At 35.7% G+C, this 19,121-nt stretch overlaps 2 protein-coding genes across 2 annotated transcripts; one reads left to right on the top strand and one right to left on the bottom strand.

Annotated features, from left to right (window-relative positions):
• Positions 1 to 3,112: 3,112 nt before the first annotated feature.
• LOC130746379 (auxin response factor 18-like) lies at positions 3,113 to 7,550 on the top strand. Its single transcript, XM_057598989.1, has 6 exons — positions 3,113 to 3,294; positions 3,374 to 3,567; positions 3,679 to 4,849; positions 5,689 to 6,533; positions 6,642 to 6,710; positions 7,152 to 7,550. Exons 3-6 carry the CDS (start codon positions 3,749 to 3,751, stop codon positions 7,231 to 7,233), a joined length of 2,097 nt encoding a protein of 698 aa, XP_057454972.1. The 5' UTR covers positions 3,113 to 3,294; positions 3,374 to 3,567; positions 3,679 to 3,748; the 3' UTR covers positions 7,234 to 7,550.
• A 9,060-nt stretch (positions 7,551 to 16,610) lies between these two features.
• Positions 16,611 to 18,810, bottom strand: LOC130746375 (ubiquitin-like protein 5). The gene is made up of 2 exons (XM_057598987.1): positions 17,572 to 18,810; positions 16,611 to 17,020 (listed from the first exon to the last, which is right to left on the bottom strand). The coding sequence occupies exon 2, from the start codon at positions 17,002 to 17,004 to the stop codon at positions 16,783 to 16,785; it is 222 nt and encodes a 73-aa protein (XP_057454970.1). The 5' UTR covers positions 17,005 to 17,020; positions 17,572 to 18,810; the 3' UTR covers positions 16,611 to 16,782.
• Positions 18,811 to 19,121: the final 311 nt, after the last annotated feature.

Below are 19,121 nucleotides of genomic sequence, written 5' to 3'. Positions count from 1 at the left end.
GGCTTGTTTTCCTCATCCGACCAAAAAATCGTGGGCCCTCACTTCTCTGGTCACCATTTCCACGACCCTCATGTCGCGTGTCTTGGACGCGTTGCTTAGACTTTTTCTTTATTTTTGTTTAATTTGTATTTTATCAAAAAAAAGTTGTGTTCATTACACACCAGGGCCGGTCCCGACATTTTGGAGGCCCTGGGTTAATAATAAAAATGGACCCCTAAATTTTTTTTTGGAGAAAGTTTAATAGGTACACTAAACCAAAAAAAAAGCCTTTTACAACGCTTTAGACCTCTAGCCGCTGTAAAATAGTATACAGCAGTACAAAATGCTGTAAAAGATGGACTTTTTAAAGCGCTTTTTTAAAGAAAAACGCTGTAAAAAGTATTTGAATTTTTTTTTAAGACCCCTTCTTTTTGGAGGCCCTGGGCTGTGGGCCTGCTTGCACAGGCCCAGGGCCGGCCCTGTTACACACATAAATGGTTCACTTATGAATGATGAATTGATGATGCAATAAAAAATTTATGATACTTTTACGAAAATTCAGAACTAAATTTGTACGTATTAGCTACAGATTTATATCATTCACAATATATTTTTCTAGTAGTGTCATTTAATATAAATGAGGTTGAGTGTAATATTTGAGTAAGTTTTTAAATTTAGTGTTGCATGGAAAAATTTCAAGAAAGTAGAGTGTAACTTACTAGAAAAAAAAGTAAAATATGAATGATAATGCAATAATTTTTTTTTAAAATAACTGAAAAATTGGGTGACAGTAAAATAAATTATAATTTAGAATGTAAATGGTTCAAAGCTTCCGGTGTCTCCTCTATGAGACTGTAGTTCGGGGGCCTCCTATTTCTTTGTTTTTTCTTTATGAACTATAGCCAAAAAATAATTTCAAAACCTTTTATGACTATCAAAGATGTGTTTTGATACATTCATGTATATTTTTTTCAATTACATTTTCTCATTTTATTTATTTTTTATAATATCATTTTTTTCTATTTGTCTATAGGCTTAGAATTTTATTGAGGTCTGGAAAATTTATTTTCCATAATAAAGAGAAGGGTAAGATATTTTTTATGAACTCTCAATATCCACTACTTACAATAGCGACTATCATCTTATCCTGAGTGGCGATATACAATTTTGTGACAAAATGTGTTTCATTTTTATGAACGAAAATTAAATCTTAACACCAACAAAGTGTAGCACAACCGATAATTAGTTGGACGTTTTAAGCATATAGTATACTGTTCAATCTTTTGGCAGTGTATATGAAGAAGAATGATTTGTTGGAAAATGTCTACTGACTTAAAGTAATCTCCAAACTTCAAGGGAATTATTCTCATGACTGCTGGTAGGGATGAAAGTTGGTCAGACCGCCGACACAAGCTCATGGCCTAGCCTACATCAGCCTCAGGCCAGGCTAGGCCAGACCAAATAAATAAATAGATAAGGTTAAGACTTTTTGAAAAGTCTTTTTAGTTAAAAGGGTTAGGCTTAATCCACTTAGAAAGGCTTGTAAGCTTAATATGCCGACCTATTTAATTTTTTTTATCTTTACATTGAATTTCTATTATAATATCTCAAAATTATACACTTATTAACCTATTTATATGTTTAATCATATTAGACTATATAATTAGTTAATCATATAAACTTTTATAGATAGAAGCTGATGACTTTGTCTTATATGATATATTGATATTATTATATTTGTTCTCGTTAGCTATAAATTTGTTTACATATTTACAAATAGATTTGTTGGTATACTTGAATGTTATATGATAAATCAGACCATTACATGAGCTACCACGCCAGGATTTCAACAAATCAAGACTTAGGCTTCGTTTGGTTGGAGGGAGGGGAAAGAAAAGGGAAAGAAAACACGGAAATCGAGGAGTGAATTTGGACTAAATTCACTCCTCGATTTCCGTGTTTTCTTTCCCTTTCCTTTCCCCTCCCTCCAACCAAACATAGCATAAAAGTCTATAAGTGATAAAGGCTATGTGAAAACCTTGAAAAACCAAATAAGAAAATATTAAACTTTTAACTTCATAAATAAAAGATGAAATAAGCCATAATCATGCCATAAATTGTGGAATTTGGATTCTCTACGATTAAAAATCCTTAAATTCACGTGGTCAGTGAATCTGAGCCATTAGATCAAAATTGAATGACTCATTCTTTAAGCTAATTTCTACTTGTGTTAATCGTGAAATATATAAACCTATCAATCTTAATTAAAATGTGAATGTAGGATTGCTCTTAACCCAAATCCCAAGAGAGGGGTAAGATAAGAACAAACAACTTTCCTTTTACTTTGTGCTTACATTATATTTATTATTGTTATCATTAAAGAAAGTAAAATGTCAAAATGCGTTAGTTTGTCAGCTTGTGACTGATATAGCAGGCATGTAGTCAGTGGGTGGCAGGGATGTTGAGTTGAGTTACAGCAGTTAACACTGACCAGTGCCATATAATCAAAATCAACCCCTTTTACCGCTGCCACTGTTTTAAGTAACTTTCACCACACTTGGACTTTTGCTTATTAACTTCGTTTACTTTTCACCTCAACTCAGCCATATTTCCTGACACGATACCGTGACTTTATGGTAATTATCTCCCTCACTCTTTTTTGGCAATAAAACACAACTCCATCTCCCATCTCCTCATTAGTTTTTTAATTCTTGATTAATGGTTGGGTGTGTCATGAGACTAATTCATCGTTCAGTCAGTTACCGAGCTATTGATATCAGATTTGTTAATAGTGCATTATAGCGACGCAATAATGCTATAGCATAGTGCCATGATGGTTCACAGCTACTCCACTATTAACCGCTATTGTTCGATATTTACCATTATAGCGCTCGAGATAGCGTTTTTTGGGCTAGCTGCTACATTACATTGTTCGCCATTAACAACCCTAACCCTGAATTTGGTATGAGTTATAAGAGTAAGAGTTAGAACTTCTAACCATTTGCTTAAAGGAACGGTGTTTGAAATGAGTGATCGAACCAATTATTATTAAATAATAATAAAATTAAAAAAATAGACAAAAAGTGTTTGGTTTGGCTGGCTCAGCAATAGGCTTGGTTTGATTGTTTGTTTAGTTTATAGGTTCCAGAGTCTAGAGTGTCTATGTCCGTGTCCGTGTATGTAGAAGAGAAAAAGTGGTTGTCCCTTTCTTTTCCCTTCTTTCCCTGAGATCTGAGAGAAACCATCCAAAAGATAAGAGCCAGAAACAAAGAAAAATCACAACAAGAAATCTTTGCATGATGGAACTTGTTCAAGGTATGATTCAGAATCTCTTCTAGTAGCTACTATCTGTTGAAATTGTATTGAAAATCTCAGTATGTTCATAATGTTTCAGGTAACACTTTGGTATTGATTGAGTAAACCAGAAGAAAACCAACTCAGAAAGATTGGAAAATTCAGCAGCAAGAAGAACCTTTCACATGTGATGCACCTTTGAAAACAGAACGTGGGGTTGGAAGATTCACACCGTGGAACCGTGCAAGCCATCAATCTAACTCTCCCAAACACATTTTCACTCTCTAACAAAAGGTGAAAGCATTTTCTCTTGTTTCAACAAAACAGAGTAAAACAGAACAGAGTACTCTCTCTGTTTCACCTTCTGATTGTTCAGCTCATTTTGGATCTCTCTTGACTCCACAGGATTCACTGAGGGAAACCCATCAGGAAAACAATCAAACCTGCTTTGTGGCACTGTTTGATCACTCATTCAATGAAGGAAGCTGACAGAAGCAGCTTGGATCCACAGCTATGGCACGCATGCGCCGGCGGCATGGTTCAGATGCCGCCGGTGAACTCCAAGGTGTTCTACTTCCCACAGGGGCACGCGGAACACGCACAGTGCAGCGTGGACTTCGCAGCTTCCCTAAGAATCCCACCGCTCATCCTCTGCCGCGTCGCCGCCGTGAAATTCTCCGCCGACCCAGAAACCGATGAAGTGTTCGCCAAGATGAGGCTGGTTCCCCTGAGAAACTCAGAGCTTGATCACGAAGATGGCGGTGATGGTGCTTCTGATGGAAACGCCACCGAGGGTTCAGAGAAGCCAGCGTCGTTCGCCAAGACGTTAACACAGTCCGATGCTAACAACGGTGGCGGTTTCTCTGTTCCGCGGTACTGCGCGGAGACCATTTTCCCACGGCTGGATTACTCGGCTGAACCGCCGGTTCAGACCGTCATCGCCAAGGACGTTCACGGCGAGGTTTGGAAGTTCCGGCACATATACAGAGGCACGCCGCGCCGGCACTTGCTGACAACCGGGTGGAGCAGTTTTGTCAACCAGAAGAAGCTCGTTGCAGGGGACTCTGTCGTGTTTCTGAGAGCTGAAAACGGCGATCTCTGCGTCGGGATTCGCCGGGCCAAGAGGGGTATCGGCGGCGGGGCAGAGGTGCCGTCCGGGTGGAGTTCCGGCGCCGGTGCCGGAAACTGCGGTCTTGGGCCTTATGGGGCTTTTTCTGTGTTCTTGAGAGAAGAAGGTAAGCTTTTGAGGAATGGTTGTGGCGGTGGCAACTCGAGTCCTGGCGGTGTTGGAAGGCCAAAAGTGAGTGGTGAATCTGTGAGGGAAGCTATGGCATTGGCTGGGAGCAATCAAGCTTTTGAGGTTGTTTACTATCCGAGAGCTAGTACTCCTGAGTTTTGCATCAAGACTTCAGCTGTGAAAGCTGCTATGAGGATTCAATGGTGTTCTGGGATGAGGTTTAAGATGCCATTTGAAACTGAGGATTCTTCAAGGATAAGCTGGTTTATGGGGACCATAGCTTCTGTTCAGGTTGTTGATCCTATACGTTGGCCTAATTCCCCTTGGAGACTTCTTCAGGTACTCTTCTAGTCTCACTCTTTGTGGTTAGAATTTCACAAATTTAACACACTGGAATTTTGGTTTTAGAGAACATGCATGTTTTGACGAATCTGGTTTCTAAACTGTTATATTAGTCCATATGAGCCAGAAGGAGCTCAATTCTTATGTCTCTTTGGGGCTGTGTTTGTGCTTTGTTAAGGTTCAGATTTTGTAAAGTTTTCTTGAGAATCTGGTTATGTTAGTGCGTGTTTGGATCAACGTTTGTCACAATTGATTTTCAGTAAAATCGATTTCAGTAGAATTGATTATTAGTAAAAATGGGGTGAAAGTGAAGTGTTTTATGTTTCGAACTTTGGATATATTAATGAAAAAAGTGAGTTTTGTTGGATAATGTTGTGAAATTCAGTTGCAAAATCTCACAATTGATTATGTTAGACGAGCTTATTCTAGAATGGGCATGAAATCAACTCTAGAAAATGACTCTCAAACATCAGTATTTTCATCCAAAATTTGTTTTGCTACAACGGAATTGATTATGTGGTTTCCCGACGAAAAACCAAACAAACTCTTAATATGTCGCTGTTCTTGATCTATGAACATTTTGGTTTCAGAGTTTGAACTGCCAATTTTCATTAGGGAATGTTTGGTTTTTTTACACTTGATTGTTTCGAAATCTTTCAACAGATGATTCATAATACACAATTAATGCCTAATGGTATTTAGAAGCTTCTGTGATGAGTAGCTTCTTGGTGCCAGTATTGATTCAGCAGAAATAGAAGCTGGTCCAAACATGCTTTTAATCTTTTAGAAAGACTTTCATGCAACAACCTTGATTGATCTTGTTAATATCACTGCAGGTTACTTGGGACGAGCCAGATTTGCTACACAATGTGAAGCGTGTAAGCCCGTGGCTGGTTGAGTTAGTCTCAAACATGTCAACCATCCACCATCTCACACCCTTCTCTCCTCCGCGGAAGAAGCTCCGGTTTCCGCCACACCCGGACTTCCCGCTTGACATTCAATTTCCGTTACCGGCGTTTTCAGGCAACCCCCTCGGGCCTAGCAGCCCCTTGTGTTGTCTATCTGACAATGCTCCTGCAGGCATACAGGGAGCCAGGCATGCTCAAATTGGAATATCTCTCTCAGATATCCACCTCCACAACAAACTGCAGTTGGGGGTGCTTCCAACTAACATAACCAACCATGATCATAAAAGCAAGGAAAGCTTATCATGCTTGCTCACCATGGGAAATTCTCAAAAAAGTTTGGAGAAATCTGATGATGATGTGAAGAGACACCAATTTTGGCTTTTTGGTAAACCGATACTCACTGAGCAACAAATTTCTAGAAGAAGAGCTTCTAGTGATGATGATAATGTGTTGTTGTCTCAGAATTGTAATTCACCAAAGAAAGAGAAGTGGTTTTTTGGTGACTCTCAAATCCAATCATCACCAGAAAAGTCTTCTACTACTTCTAGTGGTGAATTCTCTTGGCAACTTGGTTTGGACACTGGTCATTGCAAGGTTTTCTTGGAGTCAGAAGATGTGGGAAGAACACTGGACCTGTCACGTGTTGGTTCTTATGAAGAGCTTTATAGGAGACTGGCCAACATGTTTGGAATGGAAAGGTCTGAGCTGTTGAGTCATGTGCTCTACCGTGACTCCACAGGTGCTGTTAAACATACTGGTGAAGAACCCTTCAGGTACAATACAACCTTTTCTTTTTTCATGTTTTTAACTGGTGAATGTTTTGTTGGAGTTTTGTAATGCTTAATGGGGGGTTTTAATTTTGTTTAATCATCACATTGCAGTGACTTCATGAAGACAGCAAAAAGATTGACCATTCTGACAGATTCTGCAGGCAGCAAAGATACTAGAAGGTAAAATTTAAAAAATAACTCGAAATTGAAATATTCATATAGCATGCTGGATCTTTTTTTCCCTCATAATCAATGTTGAGGTAAACAGAAGCTACTTACCAAAGTTTCTCCCCATAATTGATTCTAGTTTAAAATCAATTCTAGAATGAGTTCCATACATGCTATAGTAGGAATTGGATTCCCTGGCAGCAGGGAATTGCTACATTCACTCTGTCACGCAATCTGAGTTGTTCGGTAAAAGAACGTTTAGATTTTAAATTTATATCTACTGTCTGATCTTGAATTTTTTATGAAGTATATGAACCGACTAATCTTGATCATATGACTCAATTTGCTTGACTGAGCGAATGCATGGTATCCGGTGCAGGGAACCTGAATCACTAAGAGTATTTTTTACTTTTGCAAGTGTTCCTCTATGTGACTTTAAAATCTGTTTCGCAGGGTCTTGATTACAGGAACTAGGAATGCTGAACGTGGATTGGATGCGTCAAATAAGACAGGTCCTCTGAGTATATTTGCTTAATATGGTGTGGCACATGAGACTTTGGTTTTTAGCTTTGATTTGTGAAGTTTGAAGGATGTAGTTACCACTCTTACTTACTAGAGGAGACTGAATATGAAGTAAACTTTCACATTCTATAAAGAAGATTGCCATATTTTTGTTTATCTGAAGTTGAAGAAAACAATGATTATTCCTCTATTATGGACAATTGCTATTCAATATTAACCAAGATTTGGGTTCCCTTTTATGTAAGCTGCTAGGGATCTCCAGTGTAGTTTACACGATGCGGGGCTAAAACGTTTGTGCTACTGTGCGAAACCATTTGTTTGGATCTTATACATGCTGTGTATCATTTGATTGTGGCTCATTGATTGAATTAGCATCAAAATGTTTAATTGGGGATAATCATTTTGCATATGTAGAGAAATGTCTTACTACCATGATCGATGAAGTGGAGAAAGTAATCATTGTAGATGCTCCATTTCTTTCCCCTCTATTTCCATGTGGGAAACTAGGATCTCCACCTAAACTGAACTAGATAATATGCAAGGTATAATATAATTTCCAAACTTTACCAATTAAAAATAATTTCATCTTTTACATACAATATTTTTATGGGTCGATTAAATGATCCATGCGGGTTACTTAATCTACCCCAATGGATCAATAAAATTATTTATAAATAAAATACGAAAATTATACTCAACTTACTTTAAATATGATTGGTCCACCTAGGATTATGAATTACTTAACTCAATTTTTTCTATGGATTATGGGTTTTTTTTGTGCTTCGATCGGAAAATGAATTATGGGTTATTTAACAACATAGTTTATGAATAACTTCAAAATAATAGTAATATGATATCATGTAAGGACAAATCTGTCAAATCAACCAAAACATAATTAATGTTAGAAGTAAATCCGTAGTGGGATCCATCAAATTGTAAGGTATAATTAATCTGTCTTTCCTTTTCTGAAATTAGCTTATAGGCTTAGGTTTTTGGACTTTCTTAGCGCTTGCTTTTGTTGCTAGTTTTGGTTTTCAATTTTTAAGTTAGCAAATATGATTGAAGTACCCCTTGTACTTCTTTTCAATATAATTCATATTGCTTAACAAAAAAAAAAAAGTTAGCAAATATGAGGCTTGTTTTTTTTGATAGGCAAATATGAGGCTTGTAACTTTCATGGCTTTCTATTTGTAGATATTATATGAAATTTGATTTGCCTCCATTACCATCTTAAGATAATGGAATTGATTAATTATGGCATAGAGTGAAAAAAAAAATTACTTTCTCACTTGATATTTAAACTGTAAGATTTCGTGTATAAAAAAATAATATTTAATGTTTTTGTAATACATTATCTATTTTAATAAGATTGTAATACATAACTTCTTAATATACTCTTTTATCTATTTTATTAATTTTAGTTCTTTAGTTTTTCCTACTACCATTAAGTTAAGGATTCAATCGATAAAAATAATTAATACTTTAATAAAATTGAAAAAAAGGATAAATAAATAGGAAACAAAATATTGACATATATATGAATAAAAAAGTAAAAGGAAGACTTTGTCCTTATCAAAATAGAGTATCAATAACACTTTGGTTTTGTTTTGGCATTTAGAAGTTAGCACAAACCGCAAGCTACTCATTTTTCTCGGTAGAATTTGTTTCATCTACTGATCTACATAAACCCGAGGATTGAACTCTTTGACTAGTGCCTCCTACGTTTTCAAATTCAACAAATGAACTTGTAGCACCCTTCGTGTTTTAAAGTGCTTATACAATTATATATTTGGATGCGTTTGAATAGATGAATTAATATACACTTATAATAATAAGTACCTATTGTGTATATAAGCTAATTTAATAATTGAAATGAGTTGAAAATAGAGTATGGATAAACATAATTTTTTATTCATAAATTAATTTGAATAACTTATAAAAATAAACTCAAACCAACTTATAAGTGAGTTATACACTACTACCTCCGATCCTAATTATAAGGAAAAAAAATTCACATAGTTTAAAAGATTTTTTTTTTGCTCCATCTAAAAACAATTTAAAAAATATTGTTGAATTAGTTAAAATGCATTAAATTTGTCCTAAATTAAATAAACTTTCAAAACTACCCTTTGTTATTAGTGTTGGAGAGTGGGAATGGGAGATACTCCTTAATGAGACACATTTTACTAGATAAATTAATAAAGACATCATTGGGAAAAATAATTAATATAACACAAAATTTCATTTAGTTCTTACAGAAAAGATCAAGATTTTTCTACTATTTAATTCTTATAAATAGGACCTAATGTAGTATTTTTATAAATTCTTTTAAACACTCGTATAAATATTCATGTTATAAGATTTTTTAAACATTTATAATTCAAATAAACTTCAAACCGAATTATTGTCAGCATGTAGGTCCCCTCTCCACGATTTTCTTCTCACCTTCTTGGAGCAAATAATATAAAGTACATCATAGAATCATCGACATTGTTTTATTTATTTCTTAATATATGATCTGGTATGGTTTAACCAGCAAGACATTAGAATGGTAGGTCAAGTCCCGTCCCCATCAGTGGTTCACTTTCAATTTCATAATCATGTGAGCAATTTTCAAAGAAAAACTTGATAGTGTCATTGAACCAACTCTATGTAAGTAAGTATGTATGTCAGTGTCGTGGTGGCAAATTGATGAATCAGATGGCATATAATACATTTATGATTTTAATTAACGTTTTTACTTTAATTAATTTTTTTTTTAAGATTGTGTCTGTCGGCTTCTAAGTCACCTGAACTGAGGACAGCTCGACTGATCAAAAGACATGCATAGAAGCATTTGTCATAAGGCCGAACTGAATGACTCGGGAAGAAGCATCCCATCCGACCAGTGTCTGCTCGGCCACTTGAAGGTCAAGGCACAATGAATAAGATGAAGGTCAAGCAGGGACAGATTCGAACCCTGACCCTTCACCTTGCAAATCCTTTTCATTTCCTTAACTCACCAAGTGAACTACCCTCTCCCCGGATTTAAGTGTAATAGTATGAGGGCAAGTGCCCTCACTTAATTTTGAAAAAAAATAGTGGTAAAAGTATGTGGTTTTTTTATGTCCCCTTTGATAAAAAATGTCATCACTTATGTTCCACATTGCTAAATGCCCTCACTTGAGCAGTAAAAGTATGTGGTTTTTTATGGTCCATTTGATAAAAAATGTCCTCACTTTTAATAGTATATGTTAGTTTTTTTTTCTCGAATTTATATGTGTATATTACCCTCACTACATGAAATTTCTAGATCCGTCACTGAGATCAAGGCATAATGAATAAGACGGTCAAAGGTCATCTACCTACTCGGAAGACCAACTTAGAGGGTCTTCCTGCCTCACACTTGCAAAGAAAACTACCACGAGCTACGAATATAGTAATACAAGTTCAGTCGTTCATGCAATAACATGTTATTCATTCTTACCATTTACACTTGATTTCTAACTGTGTCTCTATGGTTCTCTCCCAACACTTACACTAACTTGAACGTTTGAGTGTCTTATGCAAGTACTCCCCTCTCCATGGAACCTGGAGCTCTGTCGTGACTTCAGGGACAACAACTGCCTCATCTCCCTATGATCTCATGTTGCAACCAAGAGAAATTTTGCTCAGATTTTTCAGGTCTGGACAATCTGTGTCGTTTGTAGGGAACGAATAAAGGTTCCTTCAACTCTTGTGACAAATGAGTTTACACAAATGAAGTCCACGTCACGAAGATGAGTTCATCTCCTACATACTGAGAAATTCACACCTCGTTCAAGGAGAACTAATGGATGTAAGGGCAGGCAGCCAGGCACCCACCCTCCGTATTCGGAAAGCTAGATATGATATGTTTATTCCCTCTTTTCTGAAGAAGTTCAAGTCATGGAGATACCACATGGATTATTGGAACAATTAGACGTGGATTCGTTCACAGGAAAATTGAATCCAAGAGAAAATGTGAATACCTTCTTTGAACGAGTAGAGGCTTGGGGAATAATTGGCTCAAATGGTGAAGAACTGACATGGACTTCTGGCGGCGAGCAAGTAACTTGAAAGGGTACATTCAAACCTGTCCCGAGGCGAAAATTTTGGACACAAGTGACCCTTGAGAAACACAGTCCACTGGGCGACGAACAATTAGCTCACAAGGGATACATTCTAGCCCGTCATGGAAGGATGTCAGACACAAATAACCTGAAAATGATATAATTCGCCGAGTAGTGATCAAGTAACCCGAAAAGAATACAACCTGGCTCATCCCGAAAGGAAACTGGACATAAGTAACCCATGAGGGATACAGTCTGTCGAGCGGTGAGCAAGTAACCCGTAAGAGATACAATATACGATGTCTCGCTAAAATTCGGATGAAGTAACTTGAAGGTAATATAGTCGAAAGGGTGACAAGCAAGTAGCTCAAGAGGGATACAACCTTGCTCATTTTGGAAAAAAACAGAGGGTCGACTTCTAAGCCACCTTGTTTTGACCGATTTCTAGGTCACCGAGCTTTAAGCCATCTTAGCCGACTAAAAGACATCCATAGAAGCATTCCCCATAAGATTGAACTGGATGACTTAGAACAGTGTCCGCTCGATCACGTGAAGGCTAAGACACAATGAACTGAGGCAGGACAACTGAAATCCATTTTCCCGCGCCAGAAGACCAACTTAGAGGGTCATCCTCACACTTTCATAGACAACTACCACGAACTCCAATCCTATAAATACAAGTTCTATTGTTCATTTACATAACATTTTATTTATTATTAATTAGTATTCACTCTAGTTGAGCCTCTGTGTTCTCTCCCAACATGACTTGCACTGCCTTGAGCGTCAGGGTGTCTTATGAAGGGATACAACACCAGTACCGCGACACGACTAAAATCTGAAAAGCAAGACATAGGGACACAACATATATAGATACATATATAGATGTATAACTCCCTATATTATATATATATATATATATATATATATATATATCTTGATATTTTTTATGAAGCTCTTATCATAAAGCTTAGAAAATTGCTTTGATGTTTTCTTTGTAAAAAGACTAATTGTCTATAAAAATAGCTAATCTATCTAATGATTTTCACTCATTTATTGATCATCATCATTGAAAATGCTTTTGATTTTAGTTCTTCAAGTGATAAATTAACAATTACTTTCATGCTCTTAAAAATTGTATGTTTTTTGAAAATACAAGTGTTGTAGAGGTGTACAGCTAAGAATAGGTGTCGACTTAAGTGTCTGAGAAAAAAAATACTTCCTTAAATTTGTAAAAGTCAAATATAAATAAAACAATCATAACATTATCCCGAATAATAGTTTAAATGATTTGTGACATATGATAGAAAAATTTAGAGATCAATTTTTAAACGGTGTAATTTTTCTTTTTTCGGACATAAAAATTTGTGACAAGTTAGAGTACCATAGGAAGTATAGTGGAGGTTAAGTTGAGAGTTTAGTTGATGTGAGGCAGAATTAAGTTTGTTACCTCAACTCCATGTTGTGCAAGGGTTCAATATTCGGCCGGAAATTTTAAGTGCGACTAGTCAATTACTTAATTTATCCATTTGTCAAGCTGCACGAATGAATGATGAAACCTGACTTTGAGGGTGTTTGATCGAGTTCAAAGTTCAGAGATTGGGATCTGAAAAAAACAGAAAACATGGTTTTTGAAATACTTGTTGTGGCAATTTGACGGGCAAAGTGGGTTTGGTCTAAATTATGAACACGAGTGTCATTGCAATTGCATGGGGTTTCTAAATTAAATTGAATTGAATTAAATCCATGCACGTGAAACGTTGAAGACAGACAGATTGATCCCAATCCCAAGCAAACCACCTTAACATGTGTGTGTTCGTTGAGTCCTAAGCCATAGCCACACGTGGGTGTGGGACCAGACCAATACCAAAGCTGATGAGCTTAGAGGTCATAACGTTATACTCCTACTAATCAAACATATCATTAAGTATCTAGTTGATAGTTCTCTATTCGAGAAAGTTTGTAGTTTAAGGTTGTGATAAAAATAATAAGAAAAAAATCATAGATAATACAATTTGACTAAATTGCCCTTATTTGTGGTGTTATATTTTTAAGGATAACGGTAACTATATCAAGAATTGCAATAAACATAGTGGATAGAGAAAATTTAATAAATAAGGGTATAGAAGGAAAAAAAATGCATTAGCATCTTAAAACAACAAACTATTTGGAATATTAAAATCATATCCAATCCTACCAACTTTTTTTTTAATACATCAGAAAAATAAATTGCACCCGCCAGAAAATGATCTCTGAACTTCTCATACCCAACGTATATGTCCTCCAACTCTTACACTTGAGCTATCCTATGAGGAAATGAAAGGAGTATGTATTAAAATAATTTATTATGAGAAAATTACTCACTTAATACTCAGACTCGAAAGGTTTGGTGCAACCAAAAGGAGAAAAAATTATTCCAAATTTCATAGACACTTTCACGTGCTGTGTTGCCGTTTTGATGGCCGAGCCTTTTGCCCATTTTTATGACGTTTTGCCATTTGACTCCCTACATATCTCTTATTAATGCTAATGTGTAGAATTTAATTTCTTATTATAAGTTTTCAATTAAATTATTCATGATAGTTAGGTTAAACGGTAAGAGCTAGAGGAACATATAAATTAAGAGGGGAAAGTCTAGAAATCAATTCCTAACCATTAATTTGTGTCAAATAGTAAACAAACATATTTTGATTTGAATCAGCTCGAGGATTTCGTGTTGATGCTCTGGGATTCTCCTGCTGGACTGGACTCTCTTCTTTTGGCAGATGCTTCAAGAGTTAGCTTTGCCCGAGTCTAGGCTTGGGGTTTTTCTGTTTGTTTTTTGTTTTGTTTTTTCTCTTGTACCAAAAAAAAAATTGATGGATGAAAATTAGGGTAAAAATGAGGAGTCAAATGGTCAAAGGGGAAAGCATTGGAAGTGTGTGTCCAAATTAAGAAGAAAATGAAGGAGGCATGCGGTTTCACGAAGTGCAAAGACAAAGAATGGTGGTTCCGAGGAGTTGAATTGAATTCCATTGTTTTCAGTAACAAAGGCGTAGTTCATGGAGATTGTTTTCTTTGCATTGGAATCGGGAGGCATCTTCCCATTTCATGAGTATCCCCACATTTCACTCATGAAAACCATGTTTTCTTTTTCCCTTTTTCCGGCATTATTGCATTGCAAATCTTGGATTGCAATGCATAAGTATACAAATAAATTCTTATTTCTTTCATTATGTAATCCCTAGGATTAGTAGTATTTGCATATTAATTAGTTGTTTTAATTTCATACTACTAATAGTTGCAGAAAGTTTATTACTCTCTTCATTTTAAAATAATTATACAAAAAATACACATATTAAGGAATATAATTAATATTGTTAATTTTCTAAAATATTTTATCTTTTAAAGTGTACTTTTATATCTTTTCAATGTGAAAAAAATGTTATCTTTTCTCATTTGTTCTTTCTACAGAGATATTGTATGGTAAGTAATAATCTTTGAAATTTTGAGTGGAAAGAAATAAAGAACAACTTTTTCTCTAAGTTAATAATTCATACCAAACAAAGAGAGTATAAGATATTATGTGCATAAATTAACTGACTTGAAGTTATTATAGTTTAAGCAGATGTGTCATGTTGAAGTCTTTGTGAATGCAGCTGCTAAAGACTACTAAAGTTTATTATAAGATGGGGCTGATTAATTTTGTACAGAAAAAGTCATCTACTAAAGACTTAATAGTGTTAAAATTAAAATCAAATTATAAACGTAAATTAATGGAGTATTTCTCATGAAATTGAATTTTTTATTTGTTACACTTTCATTAAAAAAAAAGAATAAAACGATGAAACTTAATATTTTATATAAATAATCAAAAATTAACTTTTTATAATTTTTCAATTTTCATCGTTTCGATTTTGTCTTTGTATGCATGGTGTCTGTTTTACTGGCATGCAACCAAACAAATGGGGAAACGGCTTTACGGCCTATCCAACAGTATTATGCACACAAAATATTACAAAAATCTCAGACAACACTACTAAGTGGGCTTCATAAAGGGTCTATAGAGAAAGCTCAAGCCATCTTCTTTTGAGTTAAGACTTAAGAAGCTTTGACAAAAAAAGAAGACTATGGCCAAATTAATTTTTTAAAAAATCATTTTTTTCATTTCTATTTGATGGTTTTATATACCATGGACAAAGAAAAACATTTTTAAAATGTTAAAAGGGTTTTCTGCATATTAGTTTCAACACATAAAGACTATATTGTAAATAATAGGTAAGAGATATTAGATATGGTTCATGACATGATCCATCATAGAATTGCATGTATTTTATCAATATTGTAACAAGTTACTTGTCATATTATTTCTAATTATTAGAAATATTTTCTTTATCATTTCTTACTCTAATTTTTTTAAAAGAAATAATTTACTTATAGCCTAAGTAAAAATAAAATTATATTGTGTGGAAACCAAACATATATATATAATGTATTCATATAGTCGTATAGGCCCAATGAGAAGTCCAACCATCAAAGCAGCTTCTCGAATTTATTTTTGGACATTTTCTTTTACTCACCTCGTTATTAACAATTTTGGAAATTAACTGTCAAAATTTCCAAAAGTCCGCTAAGTTACATCTCGTGGACAATTTCAATTTTTCAAATTGGCAACGGTTTTGACGTCAATAATAGCGTTGGTGACTCATGTCCAAATTTTCAAAAGCTCGCCAAGTTATCGATTGGTCGGCCTTTAATCGTCGGTAATTTGACAGTAACTAATCTTGGTAACTTTATTTTAGAAAACATGTTACCAACAGTCTGATCATCAATAGCAGCGAGATTTTACAACAATTTTCAAGCTGTTGGTAAAAAGGCAAAAGCCATGGGTAATTACATGTTTTAATTTGCTAATTATCCTCCTCTTCCTTGTTGCCAACTTGACTCCTTTTGGTGCTGCTGAAGCCACAATATAGGTTTCTTTGAAGGCTAAACATGACACAATTCCACCGAAGTCGATGAGTTATGGAGTTGAAAAGGGGAAAATGAAACTACTACTAAAAATTTCAACTTGTTTCATAGTTGTTCATAGGAATTTATGGGCATTAGCGAGGATGCTTTGTTCTCAATATTTTATCTGATTGCATCACTGATCACTTTTGGGAATTTAGTCCACGGATGTAAGTATTGTTGGGCAACTCTGTGTGTAATAATCCAAGTATCATTAGGAAAAAAAGCTATTAAATTTGTTATGCTTTCATATTTTTTTTTTCTCACCAATTCATCCCTTTGCCTCAGCCTAATGCCTATCACTCCCAATCACGCCTTAATTCGGTTTCTGAACTTGGAATGAAAAATGATCATTGTAGAGTAAGAAGATACACGAAATCACAATTAATAAAAAGGAAAACAAATTTGGGGTTCAATGACCATAGTGCAGATGAATGAAAGATACATTATACATGGACACATATGGTGGTGAATTAATCAGCATAGCATAGGATATTAGCTAGGAATTAGTTATAGTAGAGCTCGAGGCCCATGCCATCATGAATCTCGTAGTCTTTGAGGGTGATGTGATCCTTGTAGATTGTGTACCATTTCTGGATGCGAATCTTGTCGGGTCTTGTACCTGTCTGAGCCGCCACCAGCTTCTTCAGGTCACCGATCGTGTCATCCTCGTTGCACTTCACCCGAACCTTCTTCCCCAACCGATCGTTCAGCACCACCTCTATCATCTTCTCCAATCACACACTGCAAACAAACAAATCAATTCTCTTTGATTAATTCGCACACTTCTTTCTCGCGTTCCCTTTTTCAATTACTTGGTAGAACCTTCTAGTTCTCCTCTCTCATTGGCTGCATCCATCTAGATCTTGTGCTAGAAACTTCTAGTAGATTTGATGAAATCATTGAAAACCTTATTCTACTTAAAAGTCCAAAAATTATTAGATTTTCCGTCAAACTAAAAAATAATCTCAATTCATTTCCTATTTAAACCTTCAACTCATCCTATAAATCCTTCAATTTTTGTTAACTTTTCACTAAATTTTTTGTTGGACTTTCAAATTCACTAATTCATTACTCCCAAAATATTATAATAAAAATGAAAATCTTGTATGTAAAAAATTAACAAGGGATCAAAATTGGTTAGTTTAAAAAGTACTTATGTGATTTTTTCCCTCCCCAACCCTTATGTACCCCAACTCTTACCACCTGAGTTATCCTTCTAGGACAGTACTTATGGGATTAAAACACACTAAGTTTAAGCTAAAAGTCTAAAATGATCAAAAATGTATTTTTACCTTTTATTTGAGGTGGACCTACATTTCGCAGGAAAAGCTTCTGCATTCTATCCAGGAGCATCGGAACCTTCTGTTGCAGTTATGGTCTTCATCGCAGCCTGTTGCCCACCCTCGGCTATGTCTTGGACAGCTCCGGTAGCCCTTGCGGTTGCTATTAATTGTGATGGCAGCTCTCTGGGTGTGCCGTTGCGATCGGGTTTAGGTGGTTGCATTCAGAACTCAACCGGAGTTTGGCTTGCTGGTTTTATGGGATACAATGCTCAAGGGTCAGTGCTTCGAATGGAACTTCTAGCCATCTTACATGGATTGTAAATAGCTTGGAACTTGGGGCATCGCCAGGTAGATTGTTTCTCTGATTCGTTGTTGGCTGTCAACTTGATCCAACAACCTCCATCTCATTTTCATGTGGAAGCTGTCGTGGTTCGCAATATCTTGGAGCTGTTGAACCAAGATTGGACTGTCTGGGTGGCTCAAGGCAATGCGTGTGCGGATTTTTTTTGGCTAAAGCAGGCGCTTCTCAGGAGCATGCTCTCCTCCACCTTCCAGACCCCCCACCTGGAATGGAGGCCTTGCTTCTGGCTGATTCTCTGGGTTTTGTAAAAGTTAGGCAGTAGGGGTTTTCTTGTTTTCTGTTTTTTTTTCCTTTGTTCACTTTGCTGTTTTGCATCAAAAAAATCGCCACAAGATAGAAAACACATGAAGAAAAAGGCTACTCCACATATGTTGAAGTCTCAATGGTAGCAGTGACTTGTTGCAGCCTCAAGGGCTATTCCACATAACCTTTGCTTGGAAGGGTTTCAATGATATGCATCAACGACACATTGCTTCTTGGATTGCCACGATTTCAGAGTTGGCATAAGAGATGAGATCCTTGCATGATTCGAAACTTTGGCCGTAGAACCCACTGTCAACAATAGTGTTGAATCCAGTCTAAAATCGCTCTTCTCACCTTCTCTTTTGTCTTCTTTTGTTGCATTCTGTCATTGTTATGGTTTTGAAATTGATGTTATGATTTTTGATGATTATGAAGCTAAGGTTCTATTGATCGGAATTCTGAAAGCCAAATTAGCAAAGGGGATCTGAGCACAACGAGAAGAAGGAAGGAGAAGGCTGAATTGTTTTGATTGATCACATCGTCCTCATCGTTTCTCCAATCGAACTAACCACGATGGCTCCTTTGAAAATCACTCCCGCCATGACTTTATGGGTTGTGATGGTGGTGGTTCTAGCTTTATTTCTGTTGTGTGTGATGTAGGTACATCTAAATCAGTGTGTTGGTGTTGTCATGTCCAAAGTTGATGTGTTTAGACTTTAGAGGAGGTTTCATTGATATTGGCGTACCTATTGATGAGGTACCTATTGATGTTGTATACAAATTCAGGAGAACCTAATATGCACCATTTTTAGGTGGTGTAATTTTACAGCACCTACTTTGACTAGGTATAGCAGGTCAACACATTATATTTTTTAAGAAAAAACATCATTAAAAATTTGTCATATATTAAATATATTTAAAAAAAAATGTATTGACCTGTTATAGTAGATTAAAA

The sequence above is a fragment of the Lotus japonicus genome, chromosome 3 (assembly GCF_012489685.1).
Source record: "Lotus japonicus ecotype B-129 chromosome 3, LjGifu_v1.2".
Lineage (NCBI taxonomy): Eukaryota > Viridiplantae > Streptophyta > Magnoliopsida > Fabales > Fabaceae > Lotus > Lotus japonicus.
Note: the sequence above shows the minus strand (reverse complement) of the source record. Positions and strands in the feature narration are given on the sequence as shown.

What these genes read in the sequence shown, in the direction of transcription:
- LOC130746375 (XM_057598987.1), bottom strand. Translation starts at nt 17,004, where the DNA reads ATGATAGAGGTGGTGCTGAACGATCGGTTGGGGAAGAAGGTTCGGGTG.
- LOC130746379 (XM_057598989.1), top strand. Translation starts at nt 3,749, where the DNA reads ATGAAGGAAGCTGACAGAAGCAGCTTGGATCCACAGCTATGGCACGCA. An exon ending in CCCCTTGGAGACTTCTTCAG is followed by an intron (nt 4,850 to 5,688) that starts GTACTCTTCTAG and finishes ATATCACTGCAG; the next exon opens with GTTACTTGGGACGAGCCAGA. An exon ending in ACTGGTGAAGAACCCTTCAG is followed by an intron (nt 6,534 to 6,641) that starts GTACAATACAAC and finishes ATCACATTGCAG; the next exon opens with TGACTTCATGAAGACAGCAA.